The sequence below is a fragment of the Calliopsis andreniformis genome, chromosome 8, assembly GCF_051401765.1.
Source record: "Calliopsis andreniformis isolate RMS-2024a chromosome 8, iyCalAndr_principal, whole genome shotgun sequence".
Lineage (NCBI taxonomy): Eukaryota > Metazoa > Arthropoda > Insecta > Hymenoptera > Andrenidae > Calliopsis > Calliopsis andreniformis.
This window is the reverse complement of record NC_135069.1, coordinates 10,249,878-10,276,132: the sequence shown is the minus strand read 5'-3', so window position 1 is coordinate 10,276,132 and position 26,255 is coordinate 10,249,878. Positions and strand designations below refer to the sequence as shown.

Below are 26,255 nucleotides of genomic sequence, written 5' to 3'. Positions count from 1 at the left end.
GTAATGATATGTGGAATTAATTAAAAAATGAATAAGTCCCCCGTATGCTTATAATATAATAATACCAAAACTGTTAAAACGTATGTAAGATTTGTATTGATTTGTAAATTCCGAAAACTCCTAACAATATTAAACATGTATCGTAAATGAGGTTCCAGTCATGGATTTGATACAAGCAAGTATTTATATATAAGCACAAACAATAGTATCATAAAAGCAACTTAAGAATCTTAAACTGATTCGCTTATCACTTATTTTTTCACACTGTTGTGCTTTATATATTTGCATTTTTGTCGTTCGACAACCAAACCGAAATGCTCCATCAATTTCAAAGATGTATCGAAGAATACAGATGTAATTTTCATACAATATTTTTGCGCAGTAACATGAACTATGTTACGAATTACCGAAACAAGTGAAAATTCAGTAAATTTCGCAATAAGAGTAGAGAAAATAGTAAAACAAGATACCTTTAGGATGAGTTTTGCTCTTCGGCGTCATTCCATTCGAAGAGGACTGCGCACGCAGCTTCGAGAATCGAAAGTATATCGCTTGGGTCTCGATAGTATCAAATCTTGCTCGTTTATGATCTTCTATCAACCACCTGTTACATACAACATAAAACATCATGAAAATTAATAAAATATCTACATGTATTATCTGTGTTTCGCTTTACAAGGTATGGAAAAACAATTTCATACAAAAAAGCAATTACTTATCTAACGCATTAATCATAATAATTGAACGAAAATGAATTATTCGAAATGAAGTTAGCTTCTGAGAAAATCGCAAATGCATTATTATTTCAATTTCAACACCATTTGTGTATCATATGCCTTAGAATCTTTTATCAACTTGAAGATTTATTTTATAAATTACCGAAACAGATGGAAATTCAGTAAATCCCGCGTGATCAAAATGGACGTCAGACAGCATGGATCATCGCTAAGGTAACGTTTTTACTGTTTTCTATAGTGTTATCGCGGGATATATTGAATTTTTATCTGTTTCGGTAATTTATAAAATTTATCTTTGAATTGGTGGAAGATTCTAAGGCATATGATACACAATACTATTGAAATTGAAATAATAATGTATTTACAATTTTCGCAGAAATTAACTTCATTTTTAACCATTTATTTTCATTAAATTATTATGATGAATGCATGTAATAAGCAATAGCTGTATTTTTGTAGTTTCTATAGCGAAATACAGATAACATGTGTGCTTTATTAATTTTCATGCTTTTATATTTCATGTTCTATGTAACAGGTGGTTCATAGAAACCATACGCGGCGAGATTTGATACTATCGAAACCCAAGCGATATTCTTTCGATTCTCGAAGCTGCGCGCGCAGTCTCCTTCCAACGAAATGACGCCGATCGTAGAACTCGTCGTAAAGGTAAGTTTTTTTCTATTTTCTTTAGTATTATTGTAAAATATGCCAACCTATTATGTGTTTCGGAATCATATAAGATATTTTCGTATTATAATGCCAAAAAATCATACATATCTTTCAATATGTGTATGTATTTTCAAATTGCATGTAGTGTTCAGACTTGGTTTTCAAACGATTGGAATGCAAATATCTAAAGTGTAATTAAATCCTGAAATTGTGTCATGAAGTGGATCATAGACAGTTCTTTATTTTTGCGCCTCTTTATGGGTTTATTGTCTCCATTCCTGTTTAGCTTTGCTGAGCACACGATATAAGTATTTAATATATGTGGTCTTTCAAATTTTCGAAAAAATGGCGACTCTCCATCACAGGACCGACTTGCTGACTATCTAAATTTGCATAAAAGATTGTCACTTCTTCTGTAAATATTAGAAAGATAAGACATTGTGACAACTTCGTGAATATTAACTCTTAAAACTACTATTGTCGGTCTGTGAGAGCGCTTCTAATAACTTATTTATATCTCTTTTCCTTCCTTCATTATTGATGTGCAAAGCAAGAACAATTGATTTCGATTTTTTATTTGCCACTTTTATATCAATAATAACGTAATAAACATTAGCGGCCAGTGAGACCGCTAATAATGGTTACGTAAGTTTTAATAGGAGTAGTAGTTAATAGTTAACTAAGAATATCGTACTTTTAACATTATTTTAACATACTATTAACATTTAAGGACTCTTCATTATTAGCGCTTCTATGCACCCTATAATTATTATTTTTATCTAACGCTTACAGATATTTACATTTAAACAAAACTTTCTTAAAAATCTAACATTTAAAAAAAATCGTATTCTTTTTTTATTATAGTACCCTGTTCTTTATTTGGTTTCGAAAAGTTACAATCTTTTATAATATATAAGCCAAGTTCATGCAATATATTTACGTTTATTTAAATGTACCTATTTTAAATTTCTACGTATTCTCTGTTTCAGATCCCTGATTGATTGAATAGTGGAATTTCATTTAGGCAATTTGTAACTGCGTGCAATGCAGTCGTACAGTTTATATTTGTCGCGTAGTGGGGAAAGTTTGTGTTTGTTTTACAGAGTACAGTTGTTCTTAGTGTAGCGTCTGTTCATATTTTAGACTTTAAATGCACGCGATATTATAAGTGACGCTTCTGGCGTATTATGAACTTTTTTCAGAGCCCCGCGAGGCTCTAGTGACTCGAATAGTGTTATTCGTTGATTGGTATCCTTAGTTGTAATGAGAACAAGCTCTTGTGCTGAGGACTTTGAGTGCCGTAACGTGGACAATAGTGTAAGTATTATTTTATTAAACTGATTTGAAAATTTGAAAAATTATCTAATATTTCTTAATTCTTTAATTTCAGGCTCAGCAAACACCCCCTGGGTAATTCGTCGAGTTATCTTCATCATGTGAGTTTTAAGATAACGGATATTATATATTTATGGTTTTACTGGTTACTTATTACTTGTGTAGGACATAACGATTTTTTTATTGTTTTGCGAGTATAGCAATCACAAATATAATTTTATACTCGTAAGTTGTAACACGTTTTTATGCTGTGAAAACTTTAAAATGAAAACAATGCATAAAATAACACAATTGTGATATGCTATCTACATATAACTATGGTATAATATTTACTATAATATGAATAAATGAATCATATACATTTTTTGGAGTAGTATTGAAATATTAATTTCTTTTATTAAAGTTTGATTAGTTGAAAAGAAAATACATATATCTGCTTCATTTCAAGTATAGGAAGACATTCCGTGACGAAATTTCTTTGTCAAATAGTAACGAGTATTAAACAATAATTTCTCTCTGTTTTTATTAGAAACTTTGACAACGATGAACTAAACTTTTATTGCTTTACTTTTTATTGCAATATAGAATATATTATTTTTCTTTACTAAAGAGAGTTTTGAGTAAAATCATATACATACATATACTATGTTCGCTGTTTTTAACAAAATTCGCGTAAAATTGTGTATATCGTTCTTCTATATTATTTTGTTATAAATAATTTAAATTATCTTGCATTTAGTATCACTCTTATTAAGACAACACAAAAGTTAATTTGTGGTACATTCAAACAAAAAAAAAATAGTAGAAGTCATAATTTTGTAATATTCGATATAGTAAAAATACAATCGTGTTTTTAAATAGTTTATTATTAGCAATTTTATCATAAGTACAAAATAGATCATTTAACATAATTGATTCAGAAAATATATGCATAAAAATTCATATAAAAATGTTTTATCACTTTAGTATTCCATATTAATAGTACCTCGGCGAAGGTAGATCGATTCTATTTTACGTAACGTAGGATATACATACGTAAAAACCTATTACATTTCATTTTCTGACATCCTTTAATAAAAAGAAAGTAATTCGGTTTCACCACCTATCTCACTATTTAACAATCCACTGTTGGACTGTTAAAAATGGTTATAAACACTGTTGATTAAAATACTTTAAAGCCATGGTTTCCATCCGACATACGAACGACCAAGAATATTTAAATCAGTCGCTTGATCTAACAAACATTCAACCTAACAAATTATATTAATTTTCATTATTTTACTGATATTCATAAACAAGATAAATTACAATATATTACCTGTTTTTCTGGAGATAAACAATTGTCTTCTATCAGTACTCGAGCTTGTTTTACATCGTCATTTCCAATAATTATAGCGTAATATCTGTCGAAATACTTGTCACTGTGTTGTTCCTTTAGTTGTTCCCTTAATTGTTCTACAGTAATTAACGATGGCTTGATTCCATTTAATTTTTTGGTAACTGCTTTGATCTTTTTCATTGGTATCCATTTAACGTCTGTAACTGGAATAATAACGATATTTATAAACAACTGTAATTGAGAAAGGACAGTATTGAAAAAAACGAATACCCTAAAGTTAATATGAAGCAAAATATTTCAAAATTGTTTAGGATATTTTAAATTATACTTGACATATTTGTTACTGCAAAATTAAAGTATAATTTGTTTAAATAATTAAAAATTAAGATAGTAACACTTCACTATTGTACAATTTCTTAAACACAAAGCAGTATATGTTTTTTATCATTTAAAGTGCAAAACATTTTTAAAGTTATTCTTAGATATCCAGAGCATTTTTGAAAGTTCATACATCAAATAATAAGAGTTTGTCTTTATTTTAATAGAAAGAAGTTTTAAAATAACATATTGTGATTCAAACTCCACGGAAACTCTTAGATCTTCAGTTGTTTACAACAATCAATACCTCTTATTATAACAAACAAAAAAAGAAATACCTGCAATTTCTTCTCCACCTTCTCTCAACGCTTTATTGACGTGTTCAGTCCAATTCAAAGGTTCATTCACAAAAACATCCATACAAGACAGAATAGGGCCCTGATCATTTCTTAATGCTCGCAACACATGTACCATAGTTACTCCCAAAAGGTCTTTTTCAGTAAAAGGTTTCAATAAGCCAAGAATTTGATTCGTTAGACGGAATGGCATTAATTCAGGTACTTTTTGATCTATACCAGCATCAAAGGCTAACCCAAAGTCGATACCTAAACAACGTCCTGAACCGATAGTGACAAGAGTATTTCCAAGATGTCGATCACCGATGCCCACAATCCAATGGGCGATGCACATAGTAGCATATGTAATTGTAAAATTACGACGCATAGAAACAAAACTTTCTACAGATGGACATAACACTTTAAATGTTTTTCGTAGACTGTCCCATTCTGTATGACTGATAAATTCGTTCATTTTAGTGATAACTTTTGAAGCACTGTATTTCATTGTAGCTTCTTTGTATGCTTCATGTATCCTTTTAGAGGGTACAGCGATTTGTATCCATTTATTATATTTTTCTAATACAGAATCATATCTCTTAGTCTCTTCTTTATTCAATGTGTAGTATATTAACTCTTGTAAAGATCTTGTATTATTTACCCATTGTATGATACCTACTATTCTAGATAAAGGTATTACCTGCAATGTTAAAAGAAAAATATTTGGATTACAAAATTAACTACCTGTACAAACGACATGATAAATTTATATAAATTATTTGAATTTCTAAAAATGTTATATTAAAATCAAAGTAAAATATAATAAAGCTTAATTAACAAGTTCAATATACAAAATAATCACATATATGACACACAAATAATCACATATATGAATCACATATTGACTGTAGACTTGGTAGATTATCTAATTGAGTAACCTTATCTCTATTTACTACATCTAAAATTTGTTCATTCGTATAGAAACTGTACACAAACTAATGGTACCTTTCTATATTTATATCTTCTATATGTATATTTTTTTATAGCACATTTAGTTACCTGATAAGTGTCAATAGACAATTGTCTTTGTTTGCAAGCAGTATCAATGCACAACGTTTTGTTCATAAGGGTAAATAACTGTTGCAATCTTTGATCTTGTCTCAAATCCTCTCCAAATTTTACCAAAAAATGATACTCCTTAGCATCGTTGCCCACCATGGTAATTCGAATTGGTTTACGTAAAGACTGCATCACCTTCACATTAGGTTCTAATTTTATAATTTTTGCATGATATTGCGGCATAGGTTTTCCATCACCAGAATACTGCCCAGGTATCTCTATATCTCTTTCAGAAAATTCGTGTAACCATGGACTATAGTCTTTTAATTTCAATTTGTCCTTCCTTCTAGAAAGTGACTCTCTAATGTGTTGTATCATCTGACATACTTCTTGTTTAATTTTTTCTGGTCTTTCATGTTCTAGATCTTTTACCTTACTTTTATATGCTGCGATTTGATTAAAAATACTACCTGGTTTTGGATCATTCTTGTTCTCTCGTGTATTTGAATATACCTTATTCAAAAACGTATCTATAGCTGTAGATACTCCCTGTGATAAATTTTTTATAAGCTCGGATAAGTAATATTGTAAATACAATTCAGGTTGAACAACATATTGCAATGCTAATAAAAATCGGTCGATTTCAGGTCTATTATAAAGCATTTGTCGAATTTTATAAGTCTTAGTTTCGTTCAAAAGAGCGGGATTTGTTTCCACTGTTAAGCGAAAAGTGTAAATAACAGCATTCGGGTAATCTGTAATGATCCGCTCCAGGATGGGTATAATTAATTCAGCAATCGGTGTTCCTAGATGTGAAAATAGTTGTGCTTGCCAGGAGAGAAATAGCCAAGTTTGCACCTTTTTACACTCGTTTACAAAAATGTCTTTCACCTCTTCATTCTCAAAATATTCAGATTTTAACAAACAAGGAAAATAATGCGCTGCTTCTAGAGAACCATAACTCATAGCCTTTAAAGTAGAATTCACAAATTCCTTGTATAATTGAATATCATTCGTATTGCGTGATAATTTGTCATAACAATACATTGAAAGGCTGAAAAAACATTCATTAATGTTTGGAACTGTAATTTTGCAACAAGTTTGCAAGTGATTTAAACCATAAACTGTCAATGAGTTTCTAATAATAGATGGATCATCAGTGGTTTCAACATTTATCTCTTTCAATATTGTAGTATTTCTCCTTAATAATTCACAGAACGTTTCATCTTCTTCACTTAACTCTACAATTTTCGAAACTAGCTTACTAATTTGCTGTCGAATGCTGATATTCATCATAGGACTAAGATTATTCTTTTGTAGCAAGTCGTGACAACATCTCCAAGAAGTAGTATAATACTTATTCAATTTCTGCTGTATATTTAAATGAATTTCTCCCTTCAGATACTTGATTCTTGCACCAGCTAAAATGAATTGATGTTCTAAATCTGGTGAATCAATACCTGGATTTTGTTCTAGTTGCATCAAGTATTTACTTGCTATATATTTATTTTTTTGGTTTAGCGCTGCTTCAACCATTTTCAATTGCATATTAAATGCAGTTGTGTAAAATTTACGAGTGAACCCTATTTCTTCTTCATCAGGTACACTTTCTGATTCGTTTTGAGTGTCATTTTTATTCCACTTTTCAACTTCAGCATTCAGTAGACTAATGAAATGTATTCTGTAAGATATCAATTTATCCCATGGAAGAATTGCGTCTTGCGCTGAGGGTACACTTTTATTGTAGAGTTTAAAAATGTCTTGCAAAATAAGTGGTTGTTTTTTTATGATTTTAAAAACTTTTATAAATTCATACACATCATTCATTATTCGTAGGTTTTGCAATTTTTGGACTCTTAATTGAGTCGAAAGTGGATGAATTTTAATCCACTCTTCCCTTATATCGTTCTGAGAATCTAATAAAAACTTAAAAATTTGTTGAATGTTTTCTCGTTTTAAAAAAATTATTGGTGCTTCTGCACCACAAAATCGTCTCACGTATTTTATTTTCACTTCATCTTTAAACCAAGAATTTATTATTTCTTGGTTTTCGTTTACTTTGTCGACGAAGTCTCCTTCTACAATTTTACGCACTTGTACTTCGAATAACCATGGAAACATCCAATCTTTCCACGAATTACTCCAAATGTTGTTTATATTTTCATTCAATTTTTTGTCTATATACTTATCAATTTCACTCCAGCAACATAAATTGCTCAAACATTCGAACAAACCTTGAAGACAGTGCTCTTTAATTAATTCAGATTCTGTTTCATATGCTTTCTCATATGCTGTTTTTGCTCTAACCCAGTTATTAGCTGATTGTGCAAATGCTGCCTCCTAAAATTAAATAAATAATAATATTAAGATTCTGTAGAACATGTACATAACATATTCTAACTTTATATTAGCATATTTTAATTCAAATATTTAAATCTCTAAAATCAAAAAAGGAATTTTAGAATACTTTTTTATAATTCTTAGTCTTGCCATCTCTCATAATAGTTATGTTTCAAACGTCTAATTCAGACTTGAAATATAATAAACAACGAAGTATAAGTTATTTTATCATGCTTGTAATGGAATAAGTAAATCCAAATGATTTTTTCTACGACTTCACGTAGTTTGGTACAAGCTATTTATAATTCAAAATATTTAGGATGTGACGAAATACTTACTCGCATATCTTCGTGTGTAATATGATTTTGAAAGATACTAAGAACTACATCAATGTCGTTCATAGATTCATAAAGATTTGTTAACTGCAACCATTTATTGGAGATGTCACTCACATCATTATTTCGGGCTTTTTTTACAGGTGGTTGGAAATCTCTTGTATCGTATATTAAACTCTCTTCTAAAACAAGTGATCCAAGAAAGTTTAAACTATTTGATTTTGAAACTTTTGCAATTATTTCTGGAGAACAGTCTGTTATACGAGTGGTTAACATTATTTCTAAAATTGCAGCTATACTAGAATTAGTTCCTTGTTGATCTTCTATAATATGTTTCAAATTATTTGCAACTTCCCCCACAAAATGATCATGTCTGCATTCCTTGATTAATGTGCAAATAATAGAAACTGTTAAATCTTTACAAATCAAATGGTCTTTCTTTATTAATTGCTGTAATGGTTCTATCAATGTAGCAGGGGATATTTCGATGTCCGGAAAATCACCTATTCTATATTTCCTATATAATTTTACAGTGCTTCTCTGTCGAGGTCTTTCTTCCTTTATCATATCATCATGTTGTTTGTTCTCTTTACTTCTTTTTTCGCGCATAAATGTAGATTCTTCATTTGAACTGCTCAATATCCGTTTTGACTTTTTATTGTATGCAGGTTGTGGAATCTTTGATATTTTGAATTTACTATTATACTCTTCGTTGCCATAAGTGGTTTCAAATTCCGGTTCCTGGGTTTCTTTAACTCCTGATACATTGGTAAAACTAGTAGATGGCATGGTATATGTCAAATCAGAGTATACATTTGACGAAGTTGTATTCATTTGAGTAAATGTTTGATATACTTGACTAGCTAGTGATTGAACAAAAAGTGGAGTTTTTGATCCAAAATGTTGTATCCTCCATGAAACTGGTATGTTGTAATCTCTGTAACTACAACTGTGCAATGGTTCAAATATTTTTTGCGTGTAGTTTTTTGACTTTTTAGTAAGGTCTAAGATTACTAAAAGTAAAAACGGTAAAAAATTATTACCAACAGTAGGATTATAAATATTTAAAATTTCCAACAGCCTGTCTTTATAAGTACATGATAACTGTGCATTTTGGGTCCAGTAATTTAATATTTTTTCTTGTAACTGTTCATCAGAGTCTAATATACCATTAAGTAAAATTTGTTTACTAATTTCCATTAATTGTTTTATGCTTTCATCTTCAGAAATGTCAGATATATACTTCTTGTGGATGTTCATAAATATATCATAAGCATTTTCTCTATATTCAGGGTTCTCATCTTTTGTATATGGAGGTACTAAATCTATCAGTGATAAAAGATTTACTGCTGGAAGAACAGAAACTAAAGAATTAGTGATTTGTAATGTCACTTTCTTGAAAGGTAAAATCTTATCTTTTAATAGACCATGAAACTTTATATGATCCAATTCCTTTAGTATTTTATCCACGGTGAAATTTGGTATACACAATAGAAATATTTCTAAACCTTTTAATTTTCCTTCTTCGTCAACTTTTAATATACTTGCAGCAACAAATTCGAAATATATCATCGCGGCTATCGGATAATTTCTACACAATTCATGAACATATTTCATCAGCCGTTTGTTATGCTGTCCTAACATTTGTTTCAATGTAGTTCGAATTTTATCAATTATGGTATATTTTCTCTGTACCTGTTGAATATCATTGTCAATGAATTTTAGAATTAAACCAAAACATCGACAGCATTGTGAAACGATTTCTTCATCACCTTGCCACATTTCCAGAGATTTTTCTAAAAATTCTAATATATCATTTCTTTGAACAATATCGTTCTCCATACGATTTACAAAACAAATTAATATTAAATAGACCGCGGCTTCAGGTGCTTCTTTCATTTTATCGTTCAAATTTTGTGGTAATTTTAGACAAGTATGCCACATTTCGAGTAATCTATTCACTATCTCTTTATAATATTTGTAGAGTTGTTTCGGAATTGCATTGATTTTTATCAATGCTTTACAAATAATAGTTTCCCATAATTCCTGTGCCAGCACTTTTTCTGTTCTTTGATCAGGTACAATTTGCCAATCCATCAACATCTCTAGAACATCAGTAATGATATAATTTAACTGACTCGTTTTTAAATATGAATTTATAGCATGCATTACAGGCTCAAGAAACAGTTTTGCATAAGGCTTGAACGCAGTTTGCATGTTCCACACAATTTTCAGCATGAACAATCTAATATTATTATGTCTTGTTAACATAATAGAAGAACGGAAGGATTTCAGCCACTGTGGCATTACAATATTATCACCAGTTGGTGGCATAGATATATTCGTTGATATCATATGATATAAAGCTCCACAAATGGTAGTCATACATTCATGATTAATCAATTCGTCAATTTCAAATGTTAAACTCATGCTTTCTTCTTTGTCGTTGTGAGACTTATTACTTACTATCGCTTCATTAAAATCGTAAGCGTTTAAATCTTCTTGTAATGTAGAGGTAGCTAAATCATAGCTATGAATATATGAGTATCGTCGAGAAATCTGTTTCTGCTTACTTTTCCTTATATTAATTAGTTTCTTATAGTATTTTGGATATTTCTCAAATGTCTGCTGAAAATTGTATTGCTTTTGGCAATCCACGATATTTTCCCAAATTAATTGTCCCTTCTTTCTGTTTTCGGCAAAAAGGCTTGTGTAAGATTCTTCATCTTCTTTTAAACATACAATGGCTATAGAACAGTTATATGCAGAACAATGTAATAATCTCATTATTTCTTTATGCTCTCCTTCAGATGTTTTTAACGCACGCACGTTTAGTGCGCTACTGTACAAGTCTTGCAAAAGTTCTTTTCCAGTTATTACGTTATCGATAGCATTTCGCGTAATGGTACTGTTAACATCATTTATTTCTCTTATATCTATTTTTGCAAACATGATTGAAACCAAATCATAGCAACCAATTTTTGAGATTATGAGCTGTTTTATATCTGGGATGCTACCAATGAGGCTTTGACGAATAATCGTATATATATCTTTAATATTTTTCTCGAAGAATTTATGAATTTCAGTAGTTTTACAAAACTGAAATACTGGTAAAAGAAATTTATATAATATATCAAATCTCTCGTTTGTGGCTAAATTCCAGTTCATAAATAATTTGTACGCTTTTTCTATAGATTCTAGAACACATTCTGTAGAAATTAAGTTGAAGTACTTTTGCATATATTCATTCGTTCTTTCATTGCAGAGATGTTTAGCAATTCCAACAGCAAACAGAATTATTGTTTCAAATATTACAACTGATTTAGTCACTGGTAATAATGTTATTAATGTCTGGAAACAATTAATTATTTTTAATGCTTCAATAGTTTTCCGTGAAAAATCAGTTGAATTAATATGATGCCTACAATTTCGTAAGTTACGTAAAATAACAAGCAGTTCGGGTCTTGAGTTACATGTCGAATCAATCAAACAAATGAGAAAATTCCGAAGAATCTGAACTTTGTACTCTATGTCAGTACTCTCTGTCAATTCATTAAGAATCCATATATAAAAATCTTCACTTAGGGACAATAATTCCGTTGGGTTCTGCTTTAAATGTACTGCAATTCCATAAATAGTTATCAGTTTTTGTTTTCTATCTGGAAGATTATTCACAGCTCTTTCAAATATTGTAAACCTTTTAATAACAGTATACACTAAAAGTTCCGTACAATTATAAAATTCTTTTTTATGTCGTTGTACAAACAAGAATAATTGTTCTACTATTAGTAGTAGAAGAGATTGGTTTCCTTGTAGTAAATCATTAAGCATATCCATAGTTTCCTCAATCTCATTTAACATATACCTGAATATTTCATCTTTGAACATGTTTAGAAAGTGTATTCCATGTTCAATTTTCTTTATACTTGGTCCAAGCATTGTGTCAATTTGAATTAACTTGAGTAGAGTTCTCGTAATTGATGGCTACAAATAAGTGATTTTATAGTTACTATTCATGTGTATTTATTACTACATACGTAGATATGTTAAATAATATACCTCATAATGCAAAAGTAATAGTTTCATTAGCATTTGTAAATAATATTTTGCTGATGGTTTAATATTTCTACAAACAAGTTCTCCAATTCTTTCCATTGCTAAAACATTGAAAATCCGAGTAATATAATTCTCCGATTGTTCAAGCAACTGTGGTGCCTAAAAAAATTTATCAATTGAAACTCAATGGTATAAATAATTGTAAGTAGTTAGTCGTACATATTACATACATCATGTAACTGACTAAGGATATTATGTTGTTCTAGAAAGATTAAACCTTGAACATACACTTTTAGGTCATTGCAAGTATTTGTACCATTAACAACTTTTCCTAGATCAATGAAATCATTTTTGTATTTCTCCACATGCACAGATAGTTTATCTTTAATGCAGTTCAATAACGTATGACCATTTTTCCTCATGGCTGCTTGCAATAAGTTGCCCATAACTGATGATAGTACTTCAGTAAACTTAAGATTTTTCATATCAAACCCTACAATTTGCGGGTACATTATGCATTTCGAAATTAATTCAAACAAATTATTGTGAAAAAAGAAATCTGGAATGAAATTTTCCTGCAATCAAAAAATGAAAAATACCGTAAAATTTATACAATTTTTTTCAAGATAAAAAAATAATTAACTTACATCGAAGTTTAAAAGTATTTGTACAAAGTCAAACATAGTTGTTATCACCTTACATTTTAATGTCTGTAAATCTTCGGATTCTTTTGATGATATAACTAAATCTTCTTTTTCTATTATTTTAATGTTATTTACAACATCAATAAAATTCCGAATGCCATTGAACATTACTTCCTTATCGGAATTTAAATTTGTAAATAAATAGTATATGTTTAACAAATCATTTCGTATTATCCAAATGAAACAATCAAAACTTCTTAGAAGCAGTAACATATTATCACGTGACAGACAGTCTATTTTTGAGTTTAAATTCTTCAATATTATATGTTTAAATTTGTCAAACCCATGAATATCAATGTAATTGTTTATCACTTTTTCAGCCGAGTCACAGTTTGGTATATATTTAGAAAGTTTAATAACTAATTCCATAGATTTTGTTCGACAACATTGATCTAGACAACCACATTGGGTAAATAACCAGTTCACTGCATCTATTAAAGTTGCATCTTCAAATTCATGGGGTTTCCTACGATTATAATATTTCATATTCAAAAGATCTTGTTTTGCTATTATAACTTTCTCAACATGATCAAGTGCAATAATAATTGAAGGATCATTGCAACCATCTAAACTTTTGATAAAACAGTATAAAATCTCTAACCAATATACAGATACAATTTCTTCGTCTTCACGTAGGATTCTATACAGATGATTGAAAGCTGTTGCAGCTGCTACTCGTTTAGATATAGAAGGATGAAGTGCAAAGTTTGTCATTTTATATATGACTTCCTCGATGTTTAATCGAGTCTCCCTGTCATTACTAGATTGCTTTATAGACCATTGAGAAAATTCAGCCAAACACATCCCAGAAAATTCTCTGAGAGATGAATTGGAATCATGGCACAAACCATTGAAAAATGCATCTATAAAGTATACACTTGCTGAAGATTTGATCATAAATTTTGAACTCAACCAATGTGTCAATTGTAACATTAATGGTTGAAATATTTTTCGTGCTACTTCGTCGAAATCGCATCCTAAATTAAGTAGAGCTGGACACAACATCGTGTATATAGGAATAAATCGATTCGGATCACACTTTGATGTTTTACCAAGAACATACGCTACCATTGCATGAAGCACTTCACAGGCAATTATTTTCGTTCGTCTATCACCAGAATTTTGGGCTAGTAAAATCAATCTTGGTATAATTTTATCAAAATGAATATCAATTTCTATATCTGGAAATTCCAATGAGTACTTCAGTAGATCTTTCTTGTCCCAAGTAGCTCCTGTGTCCATCGATGTTTTTTGTATAAAATTCATTATTATGTCAGTATCAAGTGAAGCAATGAATAATAAAACTCTTATTTGAAATCTTTCTAAAGTTTTCTCGTCATCTATGAATACTATATGTTTAGAAACTTTCGAGTTTGGTTTCTGAACATTTTGTAAGAGTTCTATAAAACTTTCTTTGCTTTGTAAATATGGATCTAAGAAGGGTACAATTTCTTGTAAAACTTTATTCATATTTTGACTGTTTAAGTAATTTGTCCACTTTTCTAAAGCATTTAAAGTTGTATAAGCTATCTCAAATTCACTTAAACCCATGGTAAAAGCAATTTTGAACGCTGGAACTGTATTCTCCAATATAGGTTCTACGTACGTTTCTGGCATACTTAGAATTAAATGCAAACATGTTGTTAATAATTCACCAGAAAATGTAGAAATCAAACATAACAAGTTATGTAAATACTTGTATAATAATTTTAATGTTTCTATTTCAATTTCATCTTTGGTTAAGTTGAAAATATGTTTGAAGGTTGCATGTACCAATCTATAAAATCCTGATATTAAAGGATATTTATAAGATATACTGATAATTGTTAATAAGAATTTGTGCATAGTATTTATCAATAATGAAGACTCTACTTTGTTAAGTAGATCCACATACAAATCTACAATGTTAATAAAAGTTCTAAAGTCTGCTTCATTCTCAGCAATTTGAGACAAGGCTGCATCTGAGAAGACATTATCCTCTTTCATTTTTGTATTTAAATTTAATTTACTAATTAATATAATGCACACATTAATCATTGAATCAGCAACTTCTTGCACTGTTTCTCTGTATTTTCCATATTTCTTTGAGTTGAGGACTTGTGTCCATAAATCTACATAATCTTTGTAACATACTGGACGTTTTTTAAGATTTGTCAATTCACGTTGCAATTCCGCATCAATAAATAAAGTATGCGAACAAGACCATGTTATTCCATCATGAACTAAAGAGAGATTAAAATATTGTGTCAAACAAAATATGTAATTTACAAATGGTTTTAAATCGTGTCATATACTTACTTAAGTTATAAAGATATTCTTCTAATAGAGTTTTATTAGCTAATCCAATATTAATAATTGTATTTGTCAGTGAGTTAATTGCATCTCCTTTATTTGTGACAAGATCGGGAAACTTTTTAATTAAAAGAACGCTAAGCTTTAAAATTATATTAATGTCATCAATAAACAGATCAGATATATGCACTATTATTTCGGAAAGAGCTTCTTGATAATCATAAATACTGTTCAAGTCTACCCGTTCTAAATCTTCTCTATAAATTTTAATGTAATTGATCAGTAGATGTGTAATTTTAAATTTATACAAGGTGTTTCTAAACGTATGGAACATTTTTTGAGGGTAGATTTGAGATATGAAGACAACAAAAAGGTTCATATGCACATATATTCGAAAATGCTTAGTTTTTTAGTTATATGCTATTTTATATTATGTACAGTGTAATACTTTCTTTAAGACCTATCATTGTGTGTTACTCAATCAAACAACTGGAATATTTCTGGGCTAGTAGGATCTTAAAGAGAATAGCATACCGCGCAGGCAAGAAATAGGGCAGCCTTTTATGCAATATAAAATAGCATGTAACTAAAGAATTATGCGTTTTCGGACACGTGTGCACTTGAACTTTTTTCATTATCTTTGTACCTAGAACCTATCCTTCAAAAGTGTCATATTTTTCGTACTTTTTAGGGGATTTGAGTCAACATTATACGCAACACAAAATTGCGTATAACTAAACAGCTAAGCATTTCCGGACATACGTTCATATGAACTTTTTTCATTGTCTAGGTATGCAGAAGCTATCCTCCAAAAATGGTCCTCACATTTGAAGACACTCTGTATATATTGTCTTAAATAACAACATAAAGAACATACCTGAAACAAAGTGACATTGCATAATGAGTTATCAAAGAAAACATATCCCTCACAACATTATTGGGAAAGTATTGTTTACATGGTGCAGCCATCTGACTAAAACCATATAATATGACTGAATTTTGTTGATTAGTTTTAAGCAGTTCTTCAAGTAAATTTTTATAATGCTAAAACGTAAAAAAGTCTTATGAAGTATTTAAAATAACTGTTTTGCATAAGTGTTACAAAAAATAATGCTCACCAAGAATATTGCTTTATCTTCCTCAGAAGTCTTGTGCTTCAAAGTGTTCCCAATTGTTTGATAAAAACGTTTTAAAGCATGTTGTGCACAGGTACTGTAATATGGATTCTTCTCGTTTGAAAGGTTTTTTAATAAGGTATACCAAAAATTATGATCGTTGTAAATAAATTCATAGAACTCATGGGTATGGTAGAACAATAAATTGATTGCTGATGTCATTGGACTTCTCTTTTTTTTATAGTTTTCAAATGGACTGAAAACTTTAATCCATCCATACAATTCCTTGCAATATTTTATTTTAATCTCATTTGGTAGTTCTTTTAATATATTAGAGAGAACATCAAAGTAGACATGCAATGTATCATCTGGGGATTTGTTTTTGGCAATGTTTGGTTTATACTACAATCATAAATCATGTAGTAACATATGTACGATAAACGTTAAAAAATATAATATACCTGTTTTATGAAATCATTTCGTAATTGTAAGAAAATTATATTTGAATATTCATGCACTTCTGGGATTTGTGGATTATATTTTGCAATTGTGCCAATTACAGACAGTACTAATTTTCTTTCTACAAGAAATTTCAGAAAATATTATGAAATTATGTATGTATAACATAAAGTTATTGTATAATTAAAGTTTACCTTTCTCATTCATTGCATGGAATAAAGAAACAAAATGTTTTATAGTTTCACCTAAACCAATAACAGATGTTTTATATAATTCAATCAATTTATTCAAAGCATCACAGGCAGCTCTTCGAATATTTCCAGAACAGTGTATTGCAAGTGCCTGCTCACATGTATTCTACAACAAATTACATTACTTGAAGTTGTAGAATTACATTATTTAATAATTTTTTATATAACATTTGTTATAAATGATACCTTTGTGTCAACAATGTAAGGTTCAAATACATAAAATTGATAAACTTCCTCAATAATATTCTTAATAAAATTAAATGCTTTTGCGATTGCTTGATCAAAACCTTTTTGAGAAATAGATTTCTTCAATTCATTATTAAGAAACCAAAGCAAACCTTTCCTTTTGTCAAACAATATGGACAAAATCAGTTCTAAAAGAAATGTCAATGATTAAATATTAGTAACAAGTACATATTTATTATAATTGTATAGTAAAATGTGACATGATAAGCGTTACATCATAAAATAATGAGAAACAGTAAAAAATAGTGTTTATTAATTAGTATATACCAATGTCATTCTTTGTAACATTTTTAAAAATGTTTCTGTACTCCAAAATTTGTATAAGATTATTACTGTTTCTATCTTTGATAGCTCCTTCAAAACTGTCCATAAAATTTTTAAACGAATCCATGTTTTGCTAAATTATCAGATGTTACAGGCATAGAAAAATAAGCACAATGTTGCGGGTCAACGTATATACAAACTGCGCGACAATTATTTGACATTTCGACAAAACGTAAACATCGTCCTGCAACTACAATGTCAGCACATTTATTCACATTATAACAAAATTACCAGTCAATTTTGTTTAAAATTGTGAATTATTAAAAATTGAAAATATAACAATGTGATTCAATAAACTAATACAAAATCTAACAAATGTCGTTGATAACGCTATATAGCAGTTGATACGACATTGTAGATATTAAATATACTTATTGATAAGGAGAGATTCGAATGATTCAGCATAGTAACATTGGAAAAACGTTAAAGGTTACTCTAAACTGATTAGATTCGAAATTAATGTAAACAAATCGTATAGTAACATTTTGAAGCACGTGTACATGCGCGAAATTCAAATTGGAAAAACTCTAATATAAGAATTCATATAGTAATTAAAATAAAACACTTCTAATCCCAATTTAAATAATATATCCACATCAGTGTAGTATGATATCAAATGTAAAAGTGCATATGTATTTAAATTATTCCATTGTTCTAATACTACACGGTAGAAAAAGAAGTAAATTCAAGAATTAGTAGCATACAAAGTGCTTCCAAATATGTGGATCGTTTTTGAAGGATAGCTTGTACATACCTAGGCAAGGAAAAAAGTTTATGTGAATATATGTTTGGAAATGCTTAGCTTTGTAGTTAAATGCTATTTTGATTTGCGTACGCTGGCTCAAATCCCATAAAAAATAGGAAATACGTGAGACACCTTTGAAGGATAGGTTTTAGATACAAAGAGAATGAAAAAAGTTCAAATGCACATATATATGCTCGAAAACGCATAGTATTACATCGTACGCAATGTAAAATAGCATGTAACTAAAAAACTAAGCCCTATCAGACTTCCTGTACACATGAACTCTTTTCGTTGCTTCGTGTCTAGAATACACCCTCCAAAAATGTCCCATATGTTTGAAAATACCCTGTATGTATGTATTCGCATACTTGAAAGTATTTATACCAATAGTTACTTTATTAATATTAATTAATTAATTCCTCGTATAATGCAGGCCTGCACAAATGCATAACTCATTTGCAAATGACCATTGTTGCTCTCGCAAGCAAAACTGCGAGTAGTGGTTGGTGTTACAAATCTAAAATAAAGTGAGGGAATCGCTTTGATAAAAAAATGTACGCATTCATAGATTGTCGGTATCATAGAACTGTTCGTGAAGATATGTTGGGGGTCCCCGATATTTCTTGTTTCTGTTTGTGAAAAACTACTCGGTAGAATAAGGAATCATGCAAGCCTACCCTAATATATTAATTTATAAATAATTTCATCGTTAAATGTGATTGAAAAAGTGTAATATTATTCAGTCGCTATTTTATCACAATTTTATGGTAGGCAAATGCATAAAATGAAACATGCTCAATTATTAAGTACGTAATAAATAATTTTAGTATATTTGTGATAAATTAAAGTGTTCTAAGAAAATGTATGCACATGTGTATACGTATGTACGACCAACTCAAACGATTTTAGCCGCATCGACATTTTCTATCTCTTTCTCTCTCTCTTATTCAATAGCTCCTAAGTAAGAAAGAGAAAAAGACTGTCCATGCAACCAGATTCATTTGAGCTGGGTGTACATATATGCTATCGCTTGATAATGACAATTTTCACTCATATGTTAATGAAAATACTTATTATGTACCTTATTTGTAGATAAGAGAAATCTCAGTGAGGCATGATTCGAATTTATAGTCGTAAGTTCTGGATTTATCCGGATCTATTTATGTGTCTATTACGCGTCATTCGAGTAGACTGTTTTCATAATCATAATCGTAAGATAAGTCACCGCTGGGGGGATACATTGACTTTATTAATGAATAAGAAATCTTACAAAACGTAAAACAGCGTATTGCAATTTTCTGAAACTTTTAATAGTGCCTACAATACCGTTAAGTACTGTACAAGAGCATTATAAAGTTTCACTAATCATAGTCCTTAGAAACAATAGAAATATTTGACAAAAATGTTGATTTAATTCACTAATATTAACATTATTTTTAACAAATATTTCAATTCTCGCGGTTACTTAGAAAAAGAACTTCCTATAATTCTATCCTGCTGAAGAACCAATCCACGGTTTTCGTTCATTAAAACCTGTTTAACAGGTCTTTAGATATGGAATAGAACAAACAGAACAATATGAAACGAAATACCAAACGCCTCGGTGATCTGATCACGGGAATAATCAATTTTTATCTTTGTCCAAATAAACTTCAATGAAGTTACGGCGATCTGTTATATAAAGATATTATAAACATAAAAAATCCAGAGAGAAAGTGAAGGAAGTAACATAAGGAAAGTAAAGAGAGATTTGCTATGATTTATGATTAACAGTTGCTTTTAAAAATTACGGATGTTAACAGTAACATCGTAGACACGTAAAAAAGTGACAATACATAAAGGAATAATTATATTTCATAAAGTTTCTCCAAGACGTTTACCAGACGAGATAACGATCCTCAGTGTACTTGAATTTACTTTCTGCTGTTTGAATCCAGTTCAGTTTCTCTGTAGCAGTCGTCCAGTGTGATACTAACATTCGTAATGAGCGATCAAAGCAACAATCCGGTTGATGTGGTCAATTTTGGAGCAGGACCTGCCAAACTACCGCATGAGGTATCGCAGAAGTGAAGTTTTTGTGTCTTATAAATTAAAGATATTAACTTACAATTTTTAATTAGTGATTGAAGATTGAACAAAGTTGAAATTCAATGTAATTAATTATTGACGCTTTTTTCATCAAGAAAATTTTAATCGATCTGTTTTAAACAAGAACTATACGTTACTCGTTTTAAATAATATTTATATTAGACGCTATTAATGTTTTAACGTTTAGAAGCTTCTCAAATTTTTGAAAATTCAAGGACTTTTTTATCACGCGATATATTATTTTCTTTTTGAGAACTAATTTATTAACTATTACGTAGAATTTAATTTAAGAATATCTCAAATATTGAAATGTAAACGATATGTCGACGTGTAGTTGTTTGAATATATACATTAGAGGAATAAATGCATGTATTGATACACGCGTAAAGGTCAAACTCGTTCGTTCAACTGTCGCGAATGCCACTTACAATTAATATTGTCTACGTCAATTAGGAGAAAAGGGCGAAATAATCAAGTACATTCTTGTATTTTAGATGAAATATTTTTATCTAAGCAATTCATGATCATTTTTTTAATTTTCAAGCGTATCAGTAATATCATATTTTGTATAGGTATTAAAACATGTACAAAAGGAATTACTTGCATACAGTAATACTCAAATTAGCGTTTTGGAATTGAGTCATAGATCGAGCGATTTTAAAGAAATAATTGAAGATGCTCAAGCAACATTACGTGAAATATTGTAAGTCGCTATAACAACATACAGCAGATTTTACATTAAAATGAATTAAGCACTAACAATAATGAATTATAAACAATATTATGAACACCTAACAGTATGTGCTATTTTAAATTTTAAATATCTTTTCATGAATAAAGCGTATTAATTTAAATTTCACAGCCACGTCCCCGATAATTATAAAATACTATTTATGCAAGGTGGAGGAACAGGTCTTTTCGCGGCTGTTCCTTTAAATATGATGACAACTGGTACTGCAGATTACATCGTAACTGGTAAACCGTAAATCCACTGTATTCTGTTGCCAGATTTCTTTCTATATAGTAAAACACATTTTTATCGTAAATATGAAGGATACATTCTCACTGTCAGATAAAATGAAAGAATTGACATGGCGTCACTGTTTCTCACATTAAAGTAAAACAAAATAAATCTTTGAGGTTCCTGGTCGGCGAAAGCAGCGAAGGAGGCTGCAAAATATGGTAAAGTAAATTTGGTTTTACCAAAAACAACGAAGTATACGGAGATACCTGACCCTTCTACTTGGAATTTGGACCCAGACGCATCTTACGTTTACTATTGCGCTAATGAGACGGTTCATGGTAAATAAACAATAATAGAAAGAGGATAATACAAATAGAATATGTATCTATAATACATGATTCAAAATATGATATATGATAGAAAGTCAAGAATTAATTTAATTATTTAAGGGGTTGAATTCAATTACATTCCTGAGACAAATGGGGTACCACTTGTGGCCGACATGTCGTCGAACATCCTCACGAGGTCCTTAGATATTTCGAAAGTACGTAATATTGATTTAAATCCAAATGTTGAAATTGAAAAAATGTTGAAGCATTAATGTACAAAATTATTGCTCAGTTTGCAGTAATATTTGCTGGCGCCCAGAAAAACATTGGTCCAGCTGGGGTAACACTCGTGATAGTCCGAGATGATGTTCTTGGCCATGCCATGAAAGTTTGTCCAACCGTACTTGATTTCACTGTTATGGCAGCTGATAACTCCTTACACAATACACCACCAGTATTTCAGTAAGCATTCTTGATAAAAACGCTTAATGATAAAACAAGCAAACACACATGTGGTACTAAATAACACGATATTAGGTATACATCCAGAATTATTGATAACACTGAAATACAAACAAAATATGCAAGCCGAAATTAAAACTTGAAAATAACAAAATCAGTTTTTTAACACGTATTTGTTAACTTTTAGAATTTATGTAGTTGGGCTAGTTTTCAAATGGATTAAAGAGCACGGTGGTATTGAGGGAATGGAAAAATTAGCGATTATGAAAAGTCAGAAAATATTCCAAGTAATCGACGAGTCGAAAGGCTTTTATTCGTGTCCAGTGAAATCGAATGTACGAAGTCGAATGAATGTACCATTTAGAATAGCAGAAGGTGATGAGGAACTTGAAAAGAAGTTCCTCTCTGGAGCAAGTGCGCGCAGAATGCTTCAACTGAAAGGTCATAGGTCAGTACTACTTGCAAAGTAGTTAACATACGAATGTGTAATATTGATTTTCTAATTGAAATAATGTCATGTTAACACATATATCTTTCAAATCTATAACATGAAATTGATCCTATTCATAACAAATTTAAATTTTACATATATCATTAATTATGAAATGATTTTCATTTCTAATAATGTACACCGTAATACATATTGCTATCTCAATTAAATATATTAATACTTATTTACAGATCAGTAGGTGGAATCCGAGTATCTTTGTATAATGCTATTACTCTAGAAGAAGCAGATAAACTTGCAGAATATATGAAACTGTTCTATCAAGAACATTCTAATAGAAATTAGGAAAGGTTATACTACCTACAAGAAATATTATTTTATAAAAGATGATTTGTATATAAGCTTTATGAACAACCTTTATACATTTTATACAACTTTTTGTTCCATGTCTTACAACAGTAGAAAAACTAATATGTATTTAGTTGTCATATAACATGTTATTTTCAATTTTTTAAATACATATCCATCTGTTTTGTATTTCAAATCAATAACAGAAGTACTTATTTATAAAATTATAGTGTTACTATATTAATGGCTTCATACATGTACAATTTTCTCTATCTTGGGATACTCGATTTGCATATATTATATCCAGTTGCCTTTCCAAATTAAAATTAGTTTTACGACACCCATCTATTACAGCCTTGGACCACTATAATTAGGACTTTGTATTTAGTAAACTAAATACATTTAAAATATCAACCATAGCAATAAAAGCTTTCACTACTTTTAATTACCTTAAAATATTCTTTTATCCTTTCTTGAGTCCAACCAACTGGTGTGGTTCTTTGAAGATCTCGTAAATTATATAATTTATCTGCTAAAGTAACCAACTTAGCTTTATAACTTCGTTTAGGGGCATTTTCAATTTGAAGCCTTTTACGCTCTGCCTTTGGCAAATTTTTGTCGTCAGTGACTTCTTTAACAATATTACAAATTTCAATACCAAAATGTTGTTCTATCTCTCCAAATGTAGTATCTGTGTCTTCGACTGTATCATGTAATATAGCTGCCAAAATTACAGTTGGATCGTAAACTTCACCTTCTTCTATTAGAATATTTGCAACACCTAAAAGTTATTTTCTCCAGTTTTACTTGTATCTTCTTCGATAAGTTTCATCATTGAAACGAATCTTAAATACACAAGTTACAGACCTACAGGATGATTTATGTATGGTGTTTGCTCTGAATCTTTCCTTCTTTGATTTTTATGTTTTATTGCTGCAAAATTAACGCACTTGATTACTAGTGATAATAATTCTGCATTTGGCACTTCTTTGACACATGTTTTGCAAGGGCCATATATCATAAATGGATCACTAGTAGATGCTGTAGGAATATTGTTTTCCATAATTGATTTATAGTAATGCTACAACTTTTAAACCTGTTTGTTTCACATATAATAATTACTATTAAATAAAAACTGTATTATAAAAGACTCTCGTCTATAACATTGTAATATATTGAAAGGTTATGTTTTTAAAATTGTTTACATTATTTTCTATCTTAATAATTTTGGACTGTGTCCATATAACGAGATATTTTCTTATTTACTAGTAGTAAATTAAGAAAATTAAATTAAAGTACCTAAATTATCCTAAATATATAAAATATATTTTGATGCGTCAGCTGTTACTGACGTTCTGTTAATTTTCAAACGATAGAAGGGAACTTAGAATTGCATAGGACGGTGCATACAAAACATAACCTATACGAAGACAGTTGAATTTGTGCCTGAAAAGCATAATTCTTATTTCAAAATGTCTCTTAAACGAAAGTTAACGCAAGATGACTTACGTAAAGCAATGAGTGAACACAAAAAGAAATTAGGTGTTGTTAAAAAGATTGAATCACCGTTAGCAAAATATCCTTTTTACTGCATTTTGGCATATTTTAAGGTTACGCTTTACATTTTTTTTTTATTAATATAGTATTTTATAGACATATTTGACCATGAAAATTTATTACTCATGTTTATATTATGTTTTGATTTCTTTTTATGATTAACAATTGAAAATAATCTTATAGTTTTCTACTTGTGCATAAATGCAATAGTTTATCTATATGTATGTGTAAGTACACCATTTCAATGATGTGAAAAAAATTTTTTGTTGAATCCTTAACCATTGTAAACACATATACAGATGCAGGGCAGCTTATGTGTATTCTCTGCAAAGCTATTATACGTAGCGAAACAGTTTGGCCAATTCATGTAAGCTCGAAAAGTCATAAAGAAAATATAGTATTAGCGAAAAAGACTAAATTAGAAACAGATACTCCAAAGATTACTGTACAGACATTTAAAAGACCTAAATCTCCTTCTCAAGAAACACCAGCAAATAAAAAAATAAAGGGAATATTGAAAAATTCTTCAACAAATATAACTCAAACAATATCGACTTTACCATCAGATTTCTTTGATAATGCTTCTAATCAATCCAACGGTAATATATCATTGAATGTGTCTGTGATGAAACCAAGGTCAGAGACTGACAAAGAACTTATAAATGATAAGGAGTCAAAAAATGTAGAAATAGAAGATGAAAAAGAAAAAGAAAAAAGTAAAGATATAAGCCAAGCAGTTCTTCCAGAAGGCTTCTTTGACGATCCAATTATGGATGCCAAAGTAAGGATATTTTAAAAGGACAATATAAATTATAAACTGAGAATTACATACTTTTTATGGAAATTTTAGGTTCGTAATGTTGAATATAAGAATCCTATAGAGGAAGAATGGGAAAAATTTCAAAAAGAAATTAAAGAGGAAACAGCACAATCTGCACAAATAATAGCTGATGATCAAGAAGAGGCAACAACAGAAAGGCAATTAGATGAAATAGAAGAACAAATACGCCATTGGTCAAGGTAATTAAATATGAATGCTTAATTAATCAAAAGCACAAGTATAAACAGTAAACAAAACATTGTATCGATAGGGTAATGGATCTTGTGAAACGTAAAGAAGAAGTTCAAGCTACTGATAGGAAACAAAAGAATATAGATGAGGATGTTTCTAGTGGCGATGAAGCTGAATTTGATGAATTTCTAGATTGGAGAGCAAAAAATTCTCACAAATGAAAATAAATTTCATAATATATAGTATTTATGATCTTGTACATATTTCAAAATTTACCACTTTTAAAAGTATTCTATATTTAGAATATTGTTATATTACACGAAATTCTAAGTATAATTTGTATAAAAATGACAAAAAAAAGAAAATAAATAATGATCATTTGACTATA

General features: G+C 29.7%; 4 protein-coding genes across 5 annotated transcripts; 2 read left to right on the top strand and 2 right to left on the bottom strand.

Annotated features, from left to right (window-relative positions):
• Positions 1–3,595: 3,595 nt before the first annotated feature.
• On the bottom strand, positions 3,596–18,109 carry LOC143182150 (DNA-dependent protein kinase catalytic subunit). The gene is made up of 15 exons (XM_076382966.1): positions 17,858–18,109; positions 17,531–17,718; positions 17,288–17,450; positions 17,096–17,214; positions 16,638–17,036; positions 16,397–16,563; positions 15,526–15,776; positions 13,171–15,449; positions 12,754–13,098; positions 12,527–12,682; positions 8,471–12,451; positions 5,793–8,132; positions 4,737–5,433; positions 4,060–4,277; positions 3,596–3,991 (listed from the first exon to the last, which is right to left on the bottom strand). Exons 1-15 carry the CDS (start codon positions 17,979–17,981, stop codon positions 3,914–3,916), a joined length of 11,505 nt encoding a protein of 3,834 aa, XP_076239081.1. The 5' UTR covers positions 17,982–18,109; the 3' UTR covers positions 3,596–3,913.
• Positions 18,110–20,629: 2,520 nt separating this feature from the next.
• Positions 20,630–23,726, top strand: LOC143182361 (phosphoserine aminotransferase). The gene is made up of 8 exons (XM_076383317.1): positions 20,630–20,714; positions 21,320–21,450; positions 21,610–21,722; positions 21,888–22,049; positions 22,161–22,255; positions 22,333–22,502; positions 22,690–22,950; positions 23,184–23,726. The coding sequence occupies exons 1-8, from the start codon at positions 20,643–20,645 to the stop codon at positions 23,293–23,295; spliced, it is 1,116 nt and encodes a 371-aa protein (XP_076239432.1). The 5' UTR covers positions 20,630–20,642; the 3' UTR covers positions 23,296–23,726.
• Positions 23,338–24,696, bottom strand: Mesh1 (Metazoan SpoT homolog-1). 2 transcript variants are annotated; one of them, XM_076383319.1, is made up of 4 exons: positions 24,598–24,696; positions 24,166–24,394; positions 23,748–24,079; positions 23,338–23,662 (listed from the first exon to the last, which is right to left on the bottom strand). In XM_076383319.1, exons 2-4 carry the CDS (start codon positions 24,359–24,361, stop codon positions 23,534–23,536), a joined length of 657 nt encoding a protein of 218 aa, XP_076239434.1. In that variant the 5' UTR covers positions 24,362–24,394; positions 24,598–24,696; the 3' UTR covers positions 23,338–23,533. The 2 variants fall into 2 exon arrangements, with proteins under 2 accessions (XP_076239434.1, XP_076239433.1); XM_076383318.1 differs by lacking the exon at positions 24,598–24,696 and having other exon boundaries at positions 24,166–24,512.
• On the top strand, positions 24,660–26,249 carry LOC143182363 (zinc finger protein 830). Its single transcript, XM_076383321.1, has 4 exons — positions 24,660–24,874; positions 25,147–25,636; positions 25,706–25,875; positions 25,947–26,249. Exons 1-4 carry the CDS (start codon positions 24,771–24,773, stop codon positions 26,086–26,088), a joined length of 906 nt encoding a protein of 301 aa, XP_076239436.1. The 5' UTR covers positions 24,660–24,770; the 3' UTR covers positions 26,089–26,249.
• Positions 26,250–26,255: the final 6 nt, after the last annotated feature.